The sequence below is a fragment of the Calonectris borealis genome, chromosome 10 (genome assembly GCF_964195595.1).
Source record: "Calonectris borealis chromosome 10, bCalBor7.hap1.2, whole genome shotgun sequence".
Lineage (NCBI taxonomy): Eukaryota > Metazoa > Chordata > Aves > Procellariiformes > Procellariidae > Calonectris > Calonectris borealis.
In genome coordinates this window covers 24848482-24868952 of record NC_134321.1, presented here as the reverse complement: position 1 = coordinate 24868952, position 20471 = coordinate 24848482, and the positions used below count along the sequence as shown (strand labels likewise).

The 20471-nt window shown below is 41.0% G+C and overlaps 1 protein-coding gene across 5 annotated transcripts in view; it reads left to right on the top strand.

Moving 5' to 3' along the window:
* BICD2 (BICD cargo adaptor 2) overlaps nucleotides 1–20471 on the top strand; it is a 101236-nt gene that overhangs the window by 61979 nt on the left and 18786 nt on the right. For all 5 annotated transcript variants that reach the window (XR_012675112.1, XM_075159463.1, XM_075159462.1 and 2 more), the window contains exons 3-5: nucleotides 14485–14637; nucleotides 17039–17491; nucleotides 18494–19513. Coding sequence is in view for 4 of the 5 variants with exons in the window: in XM_075159463.1 (XP_075015564.1) it covers nucleotides 14485–14637; nucleotides 17039–17491; nucleotides 18494–19513 (1626 nt within the window). In the remaining variant the exon portion in view is untranslated. The remainder of the gene's footprint in view (nucleotides 1–14484; nucleotides 14638–17038; nucleotides 17492–18493; nucleotides 19514–20471) is intronic.

Sequence of the window (20471 nt, the reverse complement as noted above, 5' to 3'; positions counted from 1 at the left end):
TTTCAGCTTGAGGGAGGTTTGTTGAAACAACCTCGAGCTTGTTTCATTAGCATCTGAAAATACAAACACAGCAGACAGAAAACCCTTCAAAACCTGCTAGCTGAGGCTGCAGGCAGGCAGTTTTCGCTTGGTGCAGTGGTGAGCAAAGCTGCTGTTGAGCATCGCCCATCTCTGTGGGTGGTTGCTTGGGGACACTTTGGGTGGCAGTGACCCTTCTTAGAGCCAGGCTTGGCTCCACCAGCCCTTCTAGAGCTAAAAGATGACAGCTACCTAAAAGCTTATTGGCAGGCCTTGGAAGGGTTAAATGTTTTCTTTGTGCAGTGAAGGACATGGAAAGCTGCCAAGCATTTAGATTTGAGATTTGAAAAGCAGCTGGAGTTCAACTGTTCTTAGCAAGCAATTCAGTGCAGGAAGGGGGAGACTGTAATAATAACGTTACACAGTGCCATTCATAACACTGTCGTTAAGTTTGGGTCAGCGTTTTCCACCCAGACTCCCACGCTCGGCTGGAGCCGAGGTGCAGAGCCCAGGCCCACCCGGCGCTGCAGCAGGACAAGACCAGGTCTCCGAAGAAGTGCGGCTGGGAACGCACGGAGGGAGCGGGATCCCCTCTTGTGCTCCCGGAGCTCAAAAATGGCTCAGTTTTATAGGTGATGAGATCACCTTTTGGAAACGAGACCATTAACAGTAACTGACTTACTCCAGTTTTAAAATGGGTTATTTTGGATGGATTTAAAAAGTTGTCTGCTGATTCCAGAGACTTATCAGTGCCCCCAACTTTTGATCACAAGGTTCGTTCCAGTCCTCCCAGCTTCTTCTACACCATTGATCTGTTTGTTTCTGTGAAGACATCGCACCACTGCTGCTGCCTGTGTGGGCTTGCACCAGTCCCAGTCGCCTTGTGTGTAGTGCCCAGTGGACTACAGGGCAAAGACCACCCATTTGGGTGGGCAGCTAAAGCCTGTGGGTCCGGGGAAGGTGTGTTTATCCTCACCTGGTGGTAAGTGGCGTATAGCCTGTCCCAGCCATATGTGCGCAGGTGTTAACCCTCCCCGTGACAAAGAAAGGGTTTGGAGGATGTGCTTTGGATTTGACTCTGGATTGGATCGAATATTTGAACAAATAGTTAGCAAACAACGCATTAAGTAATAGGACATATGTATTGTAGCAAGACTTAATGCCAATTAAGTAGTTACAAGAGATTTAAACGGCTCCAGGGTACGCTGCAGTAACTGAGTCTCAGCTCAGGTCTCTCTAATATTGTGCAGAAAAGAAATCCATGACAGTGCATTTCTTTGTTCTCTAGTGTTGCAATAAACCCATCCTTAATGTCACAGCTTCACAAAGCTTTTTATTTAATGGTTTGCAAAAAAATCAATAAATCTTGAGCTGAGTACATATTAGTAGGGTGGTGCCCCAGCATTAATCACAGACGTATGTATCCATAGTAAGATGCCTTGTCATGGGGTAGGTGTTTGGATAATGAGAGGACAGGTAAAAAAAAAAAAAACCACCAACAAAAAAACCCAAACAACCAAAAACCAGGCAATTGTGCAAAGTTTAGTGTAGCCGCATGTGTTCCATTAATGCTTCAGAGCTATTGGGAGCATTATGTATAAGTTGTGATGAATATCTAGTACGCTCTTTTCCCCACTTTCTGCAAGAGAATAAATGTGCTGTGAGTTGCACATGTTCCACCTCCTCTTCCCTGCCATCTACTGATTTTTTTGTTCCCTGCAGGATATTTGTCATGGAGTTCAACCTGACTGTGCTTGGGAACACTGGGCATGTCTCATGTGAATTGGAGCTCTTCAGATCTTGTCTCTTAGTCCAAAAAATAAAAAGTAAGACTGCAACTTCTGCTAGGAAAGAGAAATCAGGTCAGATTTACTCAGCGGCTCCAAATGTATAAAATGGGCATACACCTGGCCCAGGTGTAGGAGAACCTCGGAAGGGGTGAGGTGAGGAATTTTTTTAGTAAATTCTTTTAGAATTAGTTGCAGAACAACCCAAGGTGCTAAAACAGGTGTTTCCAGTGCTGTATTTGGGAGGCTCCTATCATGCTGCTGAGCTGTGCTAGGAGCTGCCTGCAGTGGCATCTGAGCATAGTTCAGATTTCTGCAAGAGCGCTGGGGACAAGCGCTGCACTGGTGGGCTTGGAGCTTCTCGCCTGCTTTTGACTGCACTTGCAACTGCTGGGGGGTTTTGGGGGTGGTTTGGTTTTTTTGTTGTTGTTGTTGGGTTTGTTTGTTTGTTTGTTTTTCCCCTGTTCCCAGAGCAAAATAATATTTCAGAGAGGCACTTGGGAAGGGAGACTGACTGGGATAGGAGTCCTCTCTCTCTTGGTTTTTTTTTTTTGGCTCAGTAATTTTTTTCTGTATGAAATGCGATTAAAGCTTGACTTTGCTTTTGACAACACACAAAAACCCCACTATTTCTTCTGCTTCTAAGTGACCACAGTGCTCCGCCTTCCTCTTTCCTTCCCTATTTGTATCTACCTCTGTCTGCAGTCACACCAAGGCTTAGAAAGTCGAGCAGCTTTTCAGCAGATAGACCATGTCACGGCATGGCTTCCAACAAAAGAGTGGAGAAGAGTCCAAACTACAGTTCAGCATAATATCTACTTTATTTTTCTCCAGTGGGCTTGTGTGAACAAGACACCAAAAACACTTGCTATAAATTCTGGAAAATATAGTCTGACTGATGCAGACAGTGACTTTCTCTGCTGGTTGTGCGGTCTGTCTTTTGCAATATTTCTGTTGAATGTGTTTGTGTTGTAAAACACTTCTGAGAGCACACTTATTTTTCTGTCACTTATAAGAACTGTTCTCTTAGTAATTTTACATGCAGGGTTTGGAGAAGACGACACAGGTGCTGGATATAATTAGAAAAAACAAAGATTTCTATCCAAAGGATGGTCCATTTCTGTTGTGTAGGGCCAGAGAGGGATGTCTGTGGCTCAGGAACTGAATCTAAGTATAAAAGTTACATTTGAGTACCTTGGTGACTGTCATATATCAGTGGGAATAATTGAATGCTGAACAAATGTCAAAAACACAAGTTTGGGGTGGTAGTTGCTATATGTTTTTATATATATAGAAAACAGCTATAGGTATAGCTGTGCCTGGCTCTCAGCCTCCACCAGACTTGTTTTCATTTCCTGGCATTCAATGTGTGGGATATGTGTGCGCATTGTGATATAGCCTGAATTTTATACAGGGGTTGTGTGGGAAATAAAACTGCTTCTTTTCCCAACTTGAGGTTGCCTGAGTCATGGTACCTACAGGTGTTTTATTTAGAAAGCTTTCCTCATACAAAGCATCAACTTATGCCGCACCAGTGTGCGTGCACGCATGATAACAGAGGTGCAGGTGTGACTGGTGGCAGTTTCTCCTGTGAATGAGGAAGCAGAGCCAGGCCACCATGGCATTTCTCCTTTGCATAAATAAATAGATAAATGTTTTAATACTATTTTATAGTTCTTCTACTGTAAGAACAGAGTGGGCAAAACTGTAAAAACAAGAAGCTCTCGTAGCTCCTGCATCTGAGGAAGATGAGAGAGAGAAGGCCATCGTTGGGAGGTGCTGCCAGCCACGCGTGGCTGCTGGTCTGCCTCTCTGCCCCGAAATAGTTTGCCCATTGCCAGGAACTGCAAACAGCCTTGTCACACAGGTGATCTTTATTGCAATAGTGAAGGTACAGGTTTCCAAACCTTTTGTTCATATATATAAACAGTTGGATCTAATGGAACTTTTAATCTTTGTTTTTCCTCCCAAATATTAGTGTTTTCTTATTTAAGAGTCCATAACTTGAGAATGAAGGGAAGATTATTTTTGGTTTCTTATGCAATCTTAATTTGGCTCTGTTCTAGGAGTATTTTATATCCCAGCGCTTAATTACACAGTTACGTGATACTTTGCCACAGGACCCCAATCCTCAGATGTGCAAAGGAAACACAATAAAAATCAGATGGGCAGCTGTGAATTTCACACACAACTTGCAACTGCTGGTCTTTGTAGTCTAAGTAATGTAACTTGTTAGTTGTGTTAATGTCTAGTGATTGACTTGAAATTTTCTTTTTGCGCATAGAAAAGCTTTATGGTCCATATTTTGAGTTTTTAATTTCACCATTGGTACCTGGGGTAGGTGATGTAGCTTTGAGGTTGGCTTCTCTGGGGTGACAGCTGTGAGTATGAAGGCAGTGTTCAGAAAAACATTGGCTGAAGCGCCTCCTTCAAAAAAGTGCTGAAGAAGGTGCTAAGTGTCTGAGGATTAGTCTTCCCAATTTTCATGCTGATATTTAATAATTGGCTAAGAGATGATGTTTTGTTGATTATTTTGGTGGACTTGGCAGTGTTAGGTTAACAGTTGGACTTGATGATCTTAAGGGTCTTTTCCAACCTAAATGATTCTATGATTCTCTGATTTTTCTTCTCCCCACAGAAACAGAACATATATGAGTTGCCATCCTTTCCGACTGCACTGTATTTCTTCCAAAGAGTCTACGTCCTTTTTTGTGCATCCTTCTCATGAAGAACACAGAGGGAATGATCATATCTAGAATATTTATTGCATGAAGCATTAAATCTAGTCCTAGAATTAGTAATAAATTTGGGCAAACTAAGTTTTGACTCTTGATGATGATAATGACATGTAAAATTAGGTGTGAGCATGTTTACTGCAGTGGGGAACTCAAACTGACCCGTGGCCTCACGAGCTGGTGGAGTTCAGGGTAACAGAAACTGTGCGAGTGACACAGCTTGCAAGATCAGCCTCTGGCTGGTGACCTGGAGGCTGAACTGCAGTCGGGCTGTGCAGTGCCCAAAACAAAGGAGAGAATCAGCTACCTGAGATTTTTTTTTTCAATTAATTTAATTATTGGGGTCAAATTCTATGTAACTTTATATGCTGGGGTGTACTAGAAAAGTAGCTGCTAAGGAGCCGGCTTTTGGCAGTGATGAAGGACAGTAGTTGTGTTTTTGACATGCAGGCAAGGGCACATTCAAACTGGTCCTGAGGAAACCCCTGCTATTTCTAGCACCAGCGCTGCTCGGAGGGGCCCCTTGCAGAACTCTCCCGAGGCAAAGCTGACGGGATGAAAACGCTGAAGACAAGCTCCCTAGCAGCAGGAGCAGGGTGGTCTGTGTCCTTTAGATCAGGCAAAGTCACATTCAGATCACAGTCTCTTCCTGGGCAGGATGGGTGGGAGGCTTCTGCGTAGCGGGAATATTCTCTAGGTTGAGAAGTTGAGGAGTTTTGTCAGGTAGATGAACACGCTCAATGGGATTTTATGGCCATCAATTCTCCACACAGTGGTAATGATATTTTAAAGTGCTGTATGATTCGCTTTGGGTGGAGGTGTGACTTTTCGTATAGCTGAGAACCTAGCCAGGCATGCCCTTGTGTTCCAGCTCCCCCTTCTCCCCTGTGCTCAGGGTTGCTCAGGGCAGAGGAGGAAGGAAGAAGCCACTAAGCCGCTGAAGCAACAAGAGTCACAGAAAGGTTCAAACTCATCCATAGGTCAGCTTGTCACCGAAATCGGGAAGGAACCTCGTAACACCAATGTAGTGTTAAAAGGCAGGCATTCTTTATTAGCAGCGCTGGGGACACGGGGGATCGCTCCACCACAGCGTGTCCAATTTGTTGCACCTTTCACCATAAATTTATACAACAAAATCATAAATATACATAGCATTACATCATTTACTAATACATATGCATGACTAGTCTTCGCTTCGTATTAAAATGAGCTCTCCTCCCATTTGCGCCTGCGCACTGTTGCTTGGTGGTGGTCGTCAGGGGTCTTGGAGATGAAGGCCAGTGACTCCTCTTCGTCACCGTTGGCTGACCCTTTTACTTTGCGCAGACGCAGTGGCCTTTTGACTTCTATCCGACCTAGGTGATTTGCTTCAACTGGTTTCTTCTAAGCATCAGTTGCTTCTTACAATAGTATGCTAAATTATCTTCTAATATTTAACAAACCAACAGTCCCTCATGTTCCTAAATTTATTTGTACTGTACTGTACTATAGAAACATGAACAGAACACTCTACCTGAATTTATAATAACTATTTGTTTCAAACATTACTCCTAGCAACTAGTGATTTCTTTTGATCATTAGTTTGATTGGAATTTAACCCAATCATGGTTTGGGGCTTTACAGAGAAATTTAAAGTAGCAGCACTGCTTGGTAACTGTGTGGTAACATTTCCCCCCTTTGGAAGTCTTGAAATTTTATTTAATTTCAATACTTCCACAATATTAACTATTTACAAAGGCAGGATTCGTGTTTGCTAGATTGTAATTGTCACCACTATTTCCTACTAGTGCGAGAGTGATTTTTCGATCAACGGCAGCCTTCCTTGTGAACTCTCTTTTCAAGCAATAATAGATAAGCAATATCACTAGGGAAATAATTAACAAACACAATACAGTACTAATTAAAGATTTTACCCAGGATTCAAATTTGTCGTTAAAATTCCCCATGGAATCGACTCACCTACTGCTCTCGGAATTGGGAGGCATGCCGTTATTTGGGTGACATTTTGCAATTTAGCAAACTCCTTTATCAATCCTATCATTAGATTTTCTTCCGGAGTCCTTTTGGGAATGTGTATCAATTGCTCTGATGAATCTTCAATTTCTGTTTTGTTCATTTGATTTCCTTCTTCTCCAAATAAAGTTCCCACCAATATTAATTGCCAGATTAACATACATTTTCTTACAATCAGACACATTTTAGAGTCAATTTTGCAGTTTCTGGATCCCTATTAATAATTTTCCACGACAGGGCCTTCTTTACTCGAGTGTAATGTATCCACGGCTCCACTCCTTCTACTTTGATTGCAGTGTAAGTTGTTAACAGTACCTGGAAGGGTCCCTTCCACTTCTCCTGCAGTGGTTCAGAGTTCCAGGTTCTTACATATACAAGATCACCTGGCTGATACTGATGTACAGGCGTATCCAAGGCAAGTGATCTAGTCAATACCACATATCTTCGGAGTGCTCCAAGGACTTTCCCTAAAGAAATCAAATATCTTTTCAAATCAGTTTCCCCAGTTACCTTCATATCCCCTGGGATTAAAGGAATTTGGTATGCCTTACCATACAAAATTTCATATGGACTTACACCGTCTTTTGATCTTGGTTGAATTCTAATTCTTAAAAGAGCCAACGGTAAAGCCTGTGGCCACCTCAAAGATGTTTCCTGGCAAATTTTACTTATCTGTCTTTTCAATGTTTGATTCATTCTCTCTATTTTTCCACTTGACTGTGGTCTCCAGGGGGTATGTAGGTCCCACTTGATGCCTAAAATTTTGCTAATTTGCTGGACCATTTCTGCCACGAAATGCGGTCCCCTATCAGAAGACATTCCTATCGGTACTCCAAATCTAGGTATTATTTCTTTCAATAATATTTTGACTACCTCTTTGGCTTTGTTGGTGCGGCAAGGAAAGGCCTCCGGCCATCCAGAAAATGTGTCAATCAACACTAACAAATATCTACACCCATTTTGCCTGGGTAACTCAGAAAAATCAATTTGCCAATAATCTCCAGGAGAATTTCCTTGCTTTATTACTCCTAACGGTGGCTTCTTTTGGTTCAAAGGATTATTCTTATGACAAATTAGACACTTAGCTACTATTGATTTAACTATTCCTGTCATTCCCACGCAAACTGCAAATGTTTTCAAATTAGATATCATTGCATCTATTCCCCAATGTGTCTGCTCATGCTTTTCTCTTGCAAGTTCTATCATAACCTGCGGGGTCACTATTACTTGTTTTTCAGGTGTTACCCACCATCCTTCGGCATTTTGGGATGCCTTTAATTGCTCTGCCAATTGGTTATCCAATTTACTATATTTTGGTTTTGAATCAGGGAGTTTTATGTGTTTTACTGGTACTAGTGCAAGGATGCCTTGTTTTGCTGCCTCTTTCGCAGCTTTATCTGCCAATCGATTACCTATGTTTACTACTGTTTGACCAAATTGGTGGGCTTTGCAATGCATTACTGCTACTTCTTTCGGTTTCTGTACGTCTTCTAGAAGTTGGAGAATTTCTTCCTTGTATTTTATAGATGTTCCTTGAGCTGATAACAATCCTCTCTCTTTCCAAATAGCTCCATGAGCATGGATCACACCAAACGCATATTTAGAATCAGTCCAAATGTTTACCCTTTTTCCCTCGGCAATTTGCAGAGCTCGCCTTAATGCAACCAGTTCTGCTTTCTGTGCTGAGGTATTTGTAGGCAGCATCCTTGATTCCAGTACCTCGGTGGTGGTGACAACAGTATACCCGGCCATTCGCTTTCCTTCCTGGACAAAGCTGCTTCCATCAGTAAACAGTTCCAAGTCAGGATGTTCCAGAGGTTCATCTCTCAAATCCAATCTACTGGAATAGACTTGTTCAATGGTTAGCAAACAATCATGTTCTAAACTTCCTGCTGGATTCTCTGCTGTTAGAAATATTGCTGGATTGACAATTGGTGTGGTTTTCAATTCCACATCATCTTGTTCCAATAGGACAACCTGGTATTTTAGCATTCTGCTAGGGGACAACCAATGACCCCCCTTTTGCTCTAGAACAGTTATCACCATGTGTGGGGCATATACCACCATCTTCTGTCCCATAGTCAACTTTCGAGCCTCTTGGATCAACAACACTGTTGCTGCTACAGCGCGCAAACATCCCGGCCATCCTTTACTCACATTATCAAGTTGTTTGGAGAAATACCCAACCGGTCTTTTCCAGGATCCCAGTCTTTGTGTCAGCACTCCCAGAGCCAGATGTTATCTCTCGTGCACAAACAGCTCGAACGGCTTAGTCACATCAGGTAGTCCTAAAGCAGGAGCCATCATCAATGCTTTCTTTAGTTCTTTAAATGACTTTCGGCATTCAGGTGTCCAGGTCAAATACCGATCTTTGGATTCTTTCAAAGCCTCGTATAGTGGCTTTACATATAGTCCATAGTCCACAATCCAAAGTCGGCACCATCCAACCATTCCCAAAAAGGCTCTCAATTCCTTTGGGCTATTGGGTTCAGGGGTCTGACAAATTGCTTCCTTTCTTTCATTCCCCAATTGTCTTTGTCCCTGGGATATTTCAAAACCCAGGTAAATCACAGTTTCTTTTCCTATTTGGGCCTTAGTCTTAGAGATTCTATATCCACCTTGGCCCAGGAAGTTCAATAAACTAATAGTACTCTCGAGGCACTCCTTTTTGTTTTCTGCCGCTATCAAGATGTCATCCACATACTGTAACAATGTGCCTTTCCCTTGATTCTGTCTCTTCCATATTTCCAATTCTTTTGCCAATTGGTTTCCAAATATTGTAGGGCTATTTTTAAACCCTTGTGGAAGTACAGTCCATGTCAATTGTGTCTTCCGTCCTGTGGTAGGGCTTTCCCATTCAAAAGCAAATATGCTTTGGCTTTTTGCATCCAGGGGTATGCAAAAGAAGGCATCCTTTAAATCCAGTACCGTAAACCATTTATGTTCCTCTTTTAGAGAGGTCAATAAAGTATATGGGTTAGCCACAACTGGATGCATATCTTGCACTATTTGATTTATAGCTCTCAAATCTTGAACTAATCGATATTCTTTTCCTCCAGATTTCTTTACTGGCAATATGGGAGTGTTATATTCTGATTCACATTCTATCAAGAGCCCATATTCTAAAAACTTTGTAATCAATTCTTCTAATCCTTTCCGAGCCTCCCACTTAATGGGGTATTGTTTTTGTCTTACCGGCTTGGCTCCAGGTTTCAGGTTTACTTTTACCGGTTCTGCCAACTTAGATCGTCCTGGTTTTCCATTCGCCCAAACCAATGGAATTACTGCATTTTCCACTTCTTCTGGAATTTGTTCTTCCTTGGGGAAATCCTGCAACATAAACGCCTTTGCCTCTATAATTTTTAACTCCGGTACTAACAATTTAATTTCCCCATCTCTAAAAGTTATCTGTGCATTTAACTTACTCAACAAATCTCGCCCTAATAAGGGCAATGGGCATTCTGGCATATATAAAAACTGATGAGTTACCCACCGCTTTCCCAATTTAAACTTTAATGGTTCTAAAAAGGGTCGGTTCTCTCTTTGCCCTGTCGCACCAACAACATTAATTGATTTACTACTAAGTCCCCCCTTACACATATTTAGTACTGAATAGGTAGCTCCTGTATCTACTAAAAATTCTATTTCTTCATCCCTTTATCAGTATCATCAAGCAAAGCATCCAATATCACTTGTAAGTCACTCCAATCTGGATCCTGGGTTCTAATTATTGTTCCGATCACTTTAGCCACTCTTTCAGGATCCTCTCGATAAGTACCCGCAAGCTCTTTCCATGATCTCAATTCAGTGATAGAAAATGGAACTTTAACCAAAACCGGTCCTTCATTTCCTACTGCTTCTCGAAGAGGAGCTTGGAGGGAAGTAGGTCTTACTTCTCCTTGTTTTCCCCGTGTTCTTCCCGAAATTGGGCTGAATCCCCCTATCCCTCCTTCTGCTGGAGGAACAGGGAGTCCATCATCTTCTAAATCCTGATCTTCCCCTCCCCTCCTTCGGCGGGGAGCGATCATTAATTCAATGTCTTCTCCCTCAGTTCCATTTTCTATCCTTTTCTTTTTACCACTTTTGTTTGATCCCTTCTTACTTTCCTCATCACTCAATACCATCATAGAATGATATGATCGCATTCCACATCGTTTCTGCCACTCCGGATGGTTTCGCAATGCGAAAAACAAATCAACATATGCCATTTCATCCCATTTACCTTCCCTCTTACAAAATAACATCAGCTATAGGATGGTATTATATTGCAATGTTCCATTCTCTGGCCATTTTTCCCATCTTCCAATTTATACATGGGCCACCAATTATTACAATATTCAATTAGCTGTTTCCGAGCCAAAGGATCACCCCCCAAATCTTTCCAATGCTTCAAAATACATCCCAAGGGTGTTCTTTGTGGGACCGGTTTCTTGCTCGGAAAAGTACCCATCCTCCAAGGACTAGTTGAGTGTGATTGTGCACTATCACCAGTCACTAGTCAGAGGGACCCCAACCCCTGGTGGAGCTCCCTCTCCGGGGCCTCTTACCCCTTCCTTTACCCGGGTCTCTAGCCCAACCCTGCGAAGCTTTCACCGCGACTTATGGGCAGGCGTTATTACTAGGTACCTCTCAGCCCAACTCTGCGTAGCTTTCGCCGCGCCTTACGAGCAGACCGCGGGGACTCTACCCCTTTTCCTTTTTAGAAAAGAATGCCTTTTTACCTGTTCCAGGGGACTTGCTTTGAATTCTTCGGTCCGGGGATCAGAGGTTCTCCCCGAGAATCCCTCGGTGCCGGCTGGAGGTCCTGTGATCCCACGGATCCGTCGAGATTCACAAGCAGGGTCCCACCTGGGTCGCCAAAACTGTCACCGAAATCGGGAAGGAACCTCGTAACACCAATGTAGTGTTAAAAGGCAGGCATTCTTTATTAGCAGCGCTGGGGACACGGGGGATCGCTCCACCACAGCGTGTCCAATTTGTTGCACCTTTCACCATAAATTTATACAACAAAATCATAAATATACATAGCATTACATCATTTACTAATACATATGCATGACTAGTCTTCGCTTCGTATTAAAATGAGCTCTCCTCCCATTTGCGCCTGCGCACTGTTGCTTGGTGGTGGTCGTCAGGGGTCTTGGAGATGAAGGCCAGTGACTCCTCTTCGTCACCGTTGGCTGACCCTTTTACTTTGCGCAGACGCAGTGGCCTTTTGGCTTCTATCCGACCTAGGTGATTTGCTTCAACTGGTTTCTTCTAAGCATCAGTTGCTTCTTACAATAGTATGCTAAATTATCTTCTAATATTTAACAAACCAACAGTCCCTCATGTTCCTAAATTTATTTGTACTGTACTGTACTATAGAAACATGAACAGAACACTCTACCTGAATTTATAATAACTATTTGTTTCAAACATTACTCCTAGCAACTAGTGATTTCTTTTGATCATTAGTTTGATTGGAATTTAACCCAATCATGGTTTGGGGCTTTACAGAGAAATTTAAAGTAGCAGCACTGCTTGGTAACTGTGTGGTAACAAGCTCACCTTTTCTATAGACTTGAGGAATTGTAAAACACCGCCTGTGAGAACATGTTCAATGTATGAATACATGAATACCACTTTCTGTATGGGTAATAGAAAAATCTGATCAAGGAAGGATTGTAGTAGCTTCTCTTTCCTGCAGAAAAAATCCCATTTGGTCAGTTGTATGAGATAGCATGGCACCCAATTTAACCTCGCAGCTTGCGAGCATGCACATTTATTTGACAAGAAAATGCTAAGAGCAAACTGAATGTACAGCTTGCTAAACAGTCAATAAATCTTCCTTCCCCGGTCAGGAAACAGGAGAGCTATTTTTAAATCTGGCTTTCCTGTACACATTGAAATAGAATGATTTTTCTTGTGCTAGATAGACCATGACAAAACTTTCACATTAAATAATGAGCTCTTACTGTTGCTCTGAATTAAACGGGCAGGATTGGACAGAAACTATTCTTTCTCCAAAAAAGACTGGCTCCAATAATTTCTCCAGGCACTGACCTCTGCAAAGATTTGATCATCCAGGGAGGAAGAGGAGCAAAGCAATCTGAATGATGGGGAGAGAAGCTCGCCAGTAGCTGTCTGAGAGGTCTTCCATTGAATTTCACGTAGTTGGGGATGAGGAAAATTACAGATAAGATCTCCTAATTTGTATGAAACTCATTTTGATGCAAGAGTCTTTTGCAACCGTAACTGTTAAACAGTTTGGATTATCTGGCTGGAGGCTCTTTGTGCTGAAGGCAAGAGGTCTTCATTGCAGTTGTTAAGGAGAAGTAGTTGCAATGTGAATCCACGTCAGCCTGTAGCCTTCAGCTACCTGCAGCGCATCTTTCCCCGTGGCCCTGGTTTGTGCAAAGATAGAGCCAACACTTGCTCAGGCATGGAATATGGGATGTAGCAACTTTTAATTTGTATTGTTGTACTATAGTGTCTCAGCACTTAATGTTTATTTTAGCTTCTCAGTGTGCTGGGAAGTAGTGCTCTTCATTGTTAAAAATAAGCAGAGAAGTTTATGTAGTCTAATCTCTCCCAGACGTGTGAGGGAGCTATAATTTAAATTTATTGGTCTTAACAGTTGCAGGTGATTCTGTGTTCAAAACGTGCCAGATTCAAGTCTTGGCATATGCTCCTGCCGCAAACATTTCTTTTATTTCTTAGCTTTCTGTAGGTGCCTGTCGATACCTGTTGTATTACTTCTGTGTATTTCTGCTGCACACTCGCAAGAGGACTGAGGCTGTATTTTATTCATGGCTGACATTCTTGTTTTTAACCAGAAGTGGAGAACACTAAGGGAATCTTGAGTTTGTATACCAGAGCATGAGGCCTCCTTGGCTAGGCTGCTGGATAGATGAAAACAGAAATGAGATGCATAACCTAACTAGCTGAATTGATAGCCTGCCTCTTTCATGAGCTTGTGTTTATTTTGAGCTGATTTGGAACTGTTTGGAAAATCATCTTGTAACTTCACAGATACTATTTTCATAGGCAACTATATTGCCTATTTGCCTATCTCTGAAGGTATTTCTGCTAATGTTTTAGAACATTTTTCACTTTGTTTTAATTAAGTATTTAAAGATGTGGCTTGAAGGAAAATAATGTTGGAAAAAACCAGCTAAGTTACAGTAAGCCATTCACATAGCTGGATATGTGCTGGCTCAATTTAGTTAAGTGTCTGTATATTCACGAAAGATCTAAAGATCGTACTACACCAATATATTGATTTTTACTTCTTACCTATCCTGAAACAATAATGGTGATTTTTTTTTTTTTTTAAGTCGTTCTTTAAGGCTTTGCATAAGTCTTGAGGCTGAGGGGAGGGAACATTTTATAAGTCAATCACAGTTGCTATTTCTTTCTACCTGGGATCTTGAATTTCATTTGCGCTTTAACTCAGTGTCTCTTTCCAAAAGGATTCATTAGAACGTATCTCCAAATTATTGCACTGGGCATAAAGAAAAGGTCTGTTGAAAAGCAGCAGCAAATACATGTCCAAATAAGAATGTCTGGAGTCATCTGAATCTGTCTTTCTCTTGTGAAAAGGCCCTTCTTGTTTAAGTCTTAACAGATTCAGGTGTTGACTTCTGATCTGGACAACTTTTGTCTGTTGCTTACAGCCAGTGAGACAACATAGGTGTGAATGCTGCTTTCACTGCTTGCTCATTAACTTTTCTTTGAGTCAAGGGTGAGAATTTGTAAGAGAAGCAAGAAAACAAAATCTAATTATTGTGTAAATTACTTGGTTTTCTGTAATTTCATTTTTGGGGGGGGGAAGAGTTTCTGTTTGAATAGAATCTAATTGATTAGTGCACATAAGGAAAGATAAAATTTTGAAATTTAATTGTAGCTAACCAAATCACCATCACTTTGGGGTTTGTTCATTTTTCTAGGTCAATCAGAATGTGGAGATCCAAAGGGGCCGTCTGCGAGATGATATTAAGGAATATAAATTCCGAGAAGCACGTTTGCTGCAAGACTACACTGAGCTTGAAGAGGAAAACATCTGTCTCCAGAAACAAGTGTCTGTCCTGAAGCAAAATCAGGCAAGTTTTTCAAAATAGTGAGCATTGCTTTGGTAGCACCAGTTAATTCCTGTGTCACCGCATGGTTCTGTCTCGTTTGAACAGCAAACCACTTCTTTTCTATGTTTGTACTGCTTTTGAGACTATAAGCTCTATCTTTTAGTACCAAGAGTTGTCCCAAAATGTTTAAGTCCTTTCTGACTCTGTTTATACACAGTCATAAGACTTTATTGCTTCTATTTGGACATCCAAGTCCTTCCATGCCTTCTCTCTCTTTGATGGAAGTGAAGTCTCTACCAGTCTGCTTTGTTACTTGGTTTAGTCTTTTTGCTACACTAGTTTTTTGATGTCTCTTTGCAATACTCTCCATCCATCCATCCTCTTCTGTAGTATCTGTAACTGGGTGTATTTCTGAACATATGTTTTTATTGCTACATAGTGCTTACATTATCTCTCCAGTTCTGTACTCCTCCTCTCTTCTAGCTGCTTTCACTAAACATGGACTACTGTTACGCTTGCTCTATACTGTCAGACCTGTGTGTGACTGCTTGTCTGAAAAGTCTCATTTAATTGCACAGTTCCAGCTATTTTCAGAATTTTAGAAAACTACATTTTTGGAACAACTTAAGAATTTCCCTGAGTTATCATTTGTGGAGGTAATTAGATTAGATGTGGTCTTTGGCACGGTTCACTTATCTTCACCCATCAAGTGGGGACTGGCTATTTTTATTCTTCAGCTACCTGTCAGTCTCATTGTGTAAATAAAACTCAAGGTTGAATTGAGAAAATGGTATAATATTCCTGAAATAAAAGCTCTTGAAGAAGACAGTAGTGTTAATTCCATCTGTTGTAGTGAGCACATAGCAAAAGCTGTTAGGATTTGCTTCAGATCTCCTTCAGTGTTCTGAATGAAAGCAAGCGAGATATTTGGGATATTGAATGTATTTCATTTATCTCCAGGTGAAACTCCATGTCAGGGTTTATCACTTTGGCCCCACTGATGTGCCCAAAACGGGGTTCCAGGTTGGACCTGTTCTCACCTGAATGTATTTGGTCTCATTACACTGTTTTGGGTGCCCTGACATCATGCGGTAGGGATGAAGGGGCTATTACGCTCTAGATGCGGACTGGAAGATACAGTGATCTGGTAAAATCGAACCTAATGTAGTTGGTTACTTTTGGTTTTTACCTTTTTTTGTCTTTTTTGTCTCATTCGTTGTATTCAGAGGAGCAAATGCAAGTTCCCAGCTGCATATTCACATTCTAAAATAATGATGTTCAAGAATGCTGTCATTCTAAGCTGAGCCAAGTTTAACCTCAGATGCTATCTTGTCAGTTGCTAGTAATTATTGACTACTGTGTTTGTATTCTGGAACCTTTGAAAATAGGCTGCAATCTTAAATATTTGAGCTCAGTGGACATACATAGAACCAAGAGCTAATTCTTTTCATAGCAATGGATTATTCCATTTTCTACCTTGTCCTATCCTATTTGATGAATTTTATTAAGCTTTAATTATCCCACTGTCATAACTAGAAGAAGCCATCAAATTTTCCCAGGCTTAACTTGCAAAACTGAGTTAACATGATTGGTTCCTGGTTTTTAAATCAGGTGTCGTTCAGCACTACCAGATTTGGTGTATGTGGGCATCTAAAATTCCTTTAGCAGTTGGCAAAAATCAATAGTGCAATATATCACATGGTATGTTTTCCTTTCTTTCAAGGTAAGGAAAAGGTATTCTTTAGGCTTTTTTTTTCCCTCAAGGGATTCAAGATTTTACACTAATGGTTGATGTTCATAATTTCAGTGCAAGAGAGGTTTCAAAAAAATGCAATTTTACAGGTAAAAACTTATAGCATGCCATCAAATTTCATCTAGCAGCACTATAAGTCTGAAGTGTAGAGTCTGAATTGTAGCGCTCTCAAGATGTGCTGAAATGATGATGACAGAAATGATAAAACAGTTTTAAGCCCAGTGGCATATTCTAACAGCAGTGCAGCAGAGTGTCAGAAGCATAGCTTTGCCATGCTGGGTTTTGGAAATGTAAAGCTTGAATTTATGAGAAGGTTGGCCAGGGAATTTGTTAATCAAACAGAGAAAGAGTTTGCATAATGTGCTAGAAGAGCCTGTTTTGTGATGCCTCTGTATCACACACTGTATCTCCCACCTGTCGTAATTAAGCTGGAGTAGATCAGCTCATTTGACAGTTTGCTTACACATTTTATTCCGTGGTCTCTGTGAAGGTAAATTATGTAAGCAGTGTTTACAGTCATAGTGCCAAAAATAGACTCCGGAACTGAAAAAATTGTTCTATTCTCACCATATTTAGTGAAATTAAACATTCAAAAGTAAAATCACTTGGTGCCTTGCGGGCAGAAATTTTCATTAGGGTTTTTTTCCCCCTCCATTTGTATATCTCCAGGTGGAGTTTGAAGGCCTGAAACATGAAATCAAAAGGCTCGAAGAGGAAACAGAATTTCTGAACAGCCAGCTAGAAGATGCCATACGGCTGAAGGAGATCTCTGAACGCCAGCTTGAGGAGGCCTTAGAGACGCTGAAGACAGAGCGGGAGCAGAAGAACAATCTTCGTAAGGAGCTCTCTCACTACATGAACATCAATGACTCCATGTACAACAGCCACCTGAACATCTCTTTGGATGGACTGAAGTTCAGTGATGAAGCCACAGAGCCCAATAATGATGAAATCATGAATGGATTTGAACAAAACTGCCTCAGCAAGCTCAGCAATGGCAAGAATAGCACATCAACGCCCAAGAAAAATGAAAGCTTCCCTCCAGCCCCAAGCCTGGTTTCAGATCTTCTGAGTGAATTAAACATTTCTGAAATCCAGAAGCTGAAACAACAGCTTGTACAGGTAAATGGGTTTCCTAAATGACTGTGTACTTCCAAATAGCTGCTAGAGTTTATTTGGGTTGTAATTTCAGTCTTTTCAATATCTCACGTGGCCACCATACAGTATGAACTGTATTTGTAATGGCTCTGATTGATTTAGAATTTGAGGACATTAAATGTTTGTCAGCGGAAAACCACAGCTTTTTTGCTTTTTTTGTTTTTTTTTTTTTGATGCAAAAAGCTAGCAGTCGTGTCCTATGTTTGGAGGAAAGTTGTAATGCATCTTCTGTGCAGTACATGCTGTGTCTACTTCATTATGTCACTAGCAAGAAAGGTAGTATTTTGTTCAAAAATTGATAGTTACTCCAGTCATCTTCATGAAAAGGAGTTTTGTACACCATAATTATTTTCTGTAATAAGTTCAAAGAACTTGAAGTTTTAATCAATACCAAGCATTTCTGTGCTACATTTGTGCTATTGGGAGGTTGGAGAGTTCAAAACAAGGTACATATTTGTGTTGCCTAGAAATGTTTTAAAGCTATTTTGTCAAGCATTTTTAAAGTGTTCTATAAGGAAAAGCCTTTGTGGAAAAAATTGCTGGATTTTTTCAAAATGAGAACTCTCAGAGGAGAAACTTTAAAAGTTTCAGTATTTCTGAGCCTTTCATGAAGCTCCAAGCTTCCACCATAGACTAGCTGCATGTTTTCTAATATTTACTTGATAATATGCAAGGTAACAGTAAACTTCAGCTTATCTTCAGCTGAAAGGATGTTTTCACAATGAGACCATCAGCTATGGAAGAAATGTGTAAAAATGTGCATTTTGAAGCGGAAATGAGAAAGAATTGGCAAAGAACACTGTGCTTGAAATAGTTTTAGAATAAATTAAATAGCCTTTTCCATAATGTGCAAGTGATTGGATTTCTGTAACCGTATGGACCTTGACTAAGTTGCTGTCTCTTACAATAAAACCATTTAAGTGATACAGTTCCCTTCACGTAGATGTCTGCGTTCATGCATTTCAGATGGAAAGAGAAAAGGTGAACTTGTTAACAACGCTACAGGAATCTCAGAAGCAGCTGGAAAATACACGAGGGGCCCTCTCAGAGCAACATGAGAAAGTTGGTAGACTCACAGAAAACCTGAACGCAATGAAGAAGCTCCAAGTCAGCAAGGAACGTCAGTCTGCCCTTGACAATGAGAAGGACCGAGACAGCCATGAAGATGGAGACTATTATGAAGTTGACATCAACGGGCCAGAGATCCTGGAGTGCAAGTACAAAGTGGCTGTGGCAGAGATTACTGACCTAAAAGAAGAGCTTAAAAATCTTAAGGCCAAATACAAAGAATGTGAGTCTAAGTATGAGGAAGAGAAGAGCAGATATGAGACTGAAAGCCAAGCTCTCACTGAGAAGATAACCTCACTAGAAAAATCCAGTAGGCATGATAGAGAACAGGTGGCCAGACTGGAGAAGGAGCTGAAGAAAGTCAGTGATGTTGCTGGAGAAACACAGGGCAGCCTCAGTGTGGCCCAAGATGAACTAGTCACTTTCAGTGAAGAACTGGCCAATTTATACCACCACGTCTGCATGTGCAACAATGAAACTCCAAACAGAGTGATGCTGGATTACTACAAGGAAGGTAAAGGCGGACGCACTAGTCCAGAGATCAAGGGAAGAAGGTCTCCCATTCTTCTTTCTAAAGGGCTGTTAACTATAGAGCTAGGAAAGGCAGAGAACGGAAGCGGTGACAGCAGCCCATCTCCAGTGTCATCTCTGCCATCACCCGTGTCAGATCCTCGGAAGGAACCAATGAACATTTACAACTTGATCGCTATAATCCGGGATCAGATCAAACACCTGCAAGCTGCTGTGGACAGAACAACTGAGTTGTCCAGGCAGCGTGTTGCCACTCAAGAACTTGGGCCAGTGGTGGACAAAGACAAGGAAGCTCTCATGGAGGAAATCCTGAAGCTGAAGTCCTTGCTGAGCACCAAGAGAGAACAGATAGCAACTCTGAGAACTGTGCTGAAGGCCAACAAACAGGTAACCAGGTCTTACAGATGTGAAGGTTATAGTGTCAGGGAATTAGGTGATAAACACAAGAGAATTTATCTTTGAGGTCATACTGCCCTACCTTCAACTCAGTGGGGCTTTTGTTACTCATATTTGTTTGGTACAAGGCTGAGGCAGGCTGTTTCATTAGAGGCTGTTTAATTACAGCCTGTAAAGCTGAGCGCTGCAGCTTTAACTGACTTTTGCTTGTCACATACTCATGAGACTTTTTATTAAGCTTAAGGTAGCTTCAATCTACTGCCTGCCTGAATTATATCAGCTTATATTTAATGTAAGACACGTAAAATGAAGAGGTGAATCTTACTTTCTACTTGAAAGAATTCTAGTAGTTACCCTTAAGAGAGTTCTTAAATTATGTACTCTAATCTCTCAAATTTCAAAATAAAAGAAAGCCTTTCAAGATGAGGATGTGATAGAAGAACATTGTCAAAATAACAGGGGTGAAAGGTAAAATTAGTCTTCGGGGGTTGGGCTGTGCCATTTGATACATATTAGCAGTGTAGTAGATGAAAGTAACTGCCATTAAGACACCATGTGACATGCTTCATTCTCTCCTCTAAAGTAATGCAAATTGAAGTTGTCTTAAAAAAAAATAGTGTTGTTTAAGAAGTGTATACGTACTTTCAGTTTTCTTTTGCACATTTTAATAAAAGTGTCCCAAAATGTAAGTTAGGCACAATGCTCTAAGGGTTAGAGAACTGTGCAAGTGATGGATGAATGTGTTTAAATATAGAGTTACTAAATAGACTTTTTCTGTTCTTTGTGTTGAAGTATGTAAAGTTTAATTTCTTCTAGTAGTTGGAGATAGGTGTCACTAAGTGCATATTATGTAACCTCCTAGATGCTGCTGCATGGTTAATGGGAGTAGGAGACTCGTATGTCTGATCTGTTCCCAGTGTGCAAAAATGAAATTTTATTTAATCTGTGC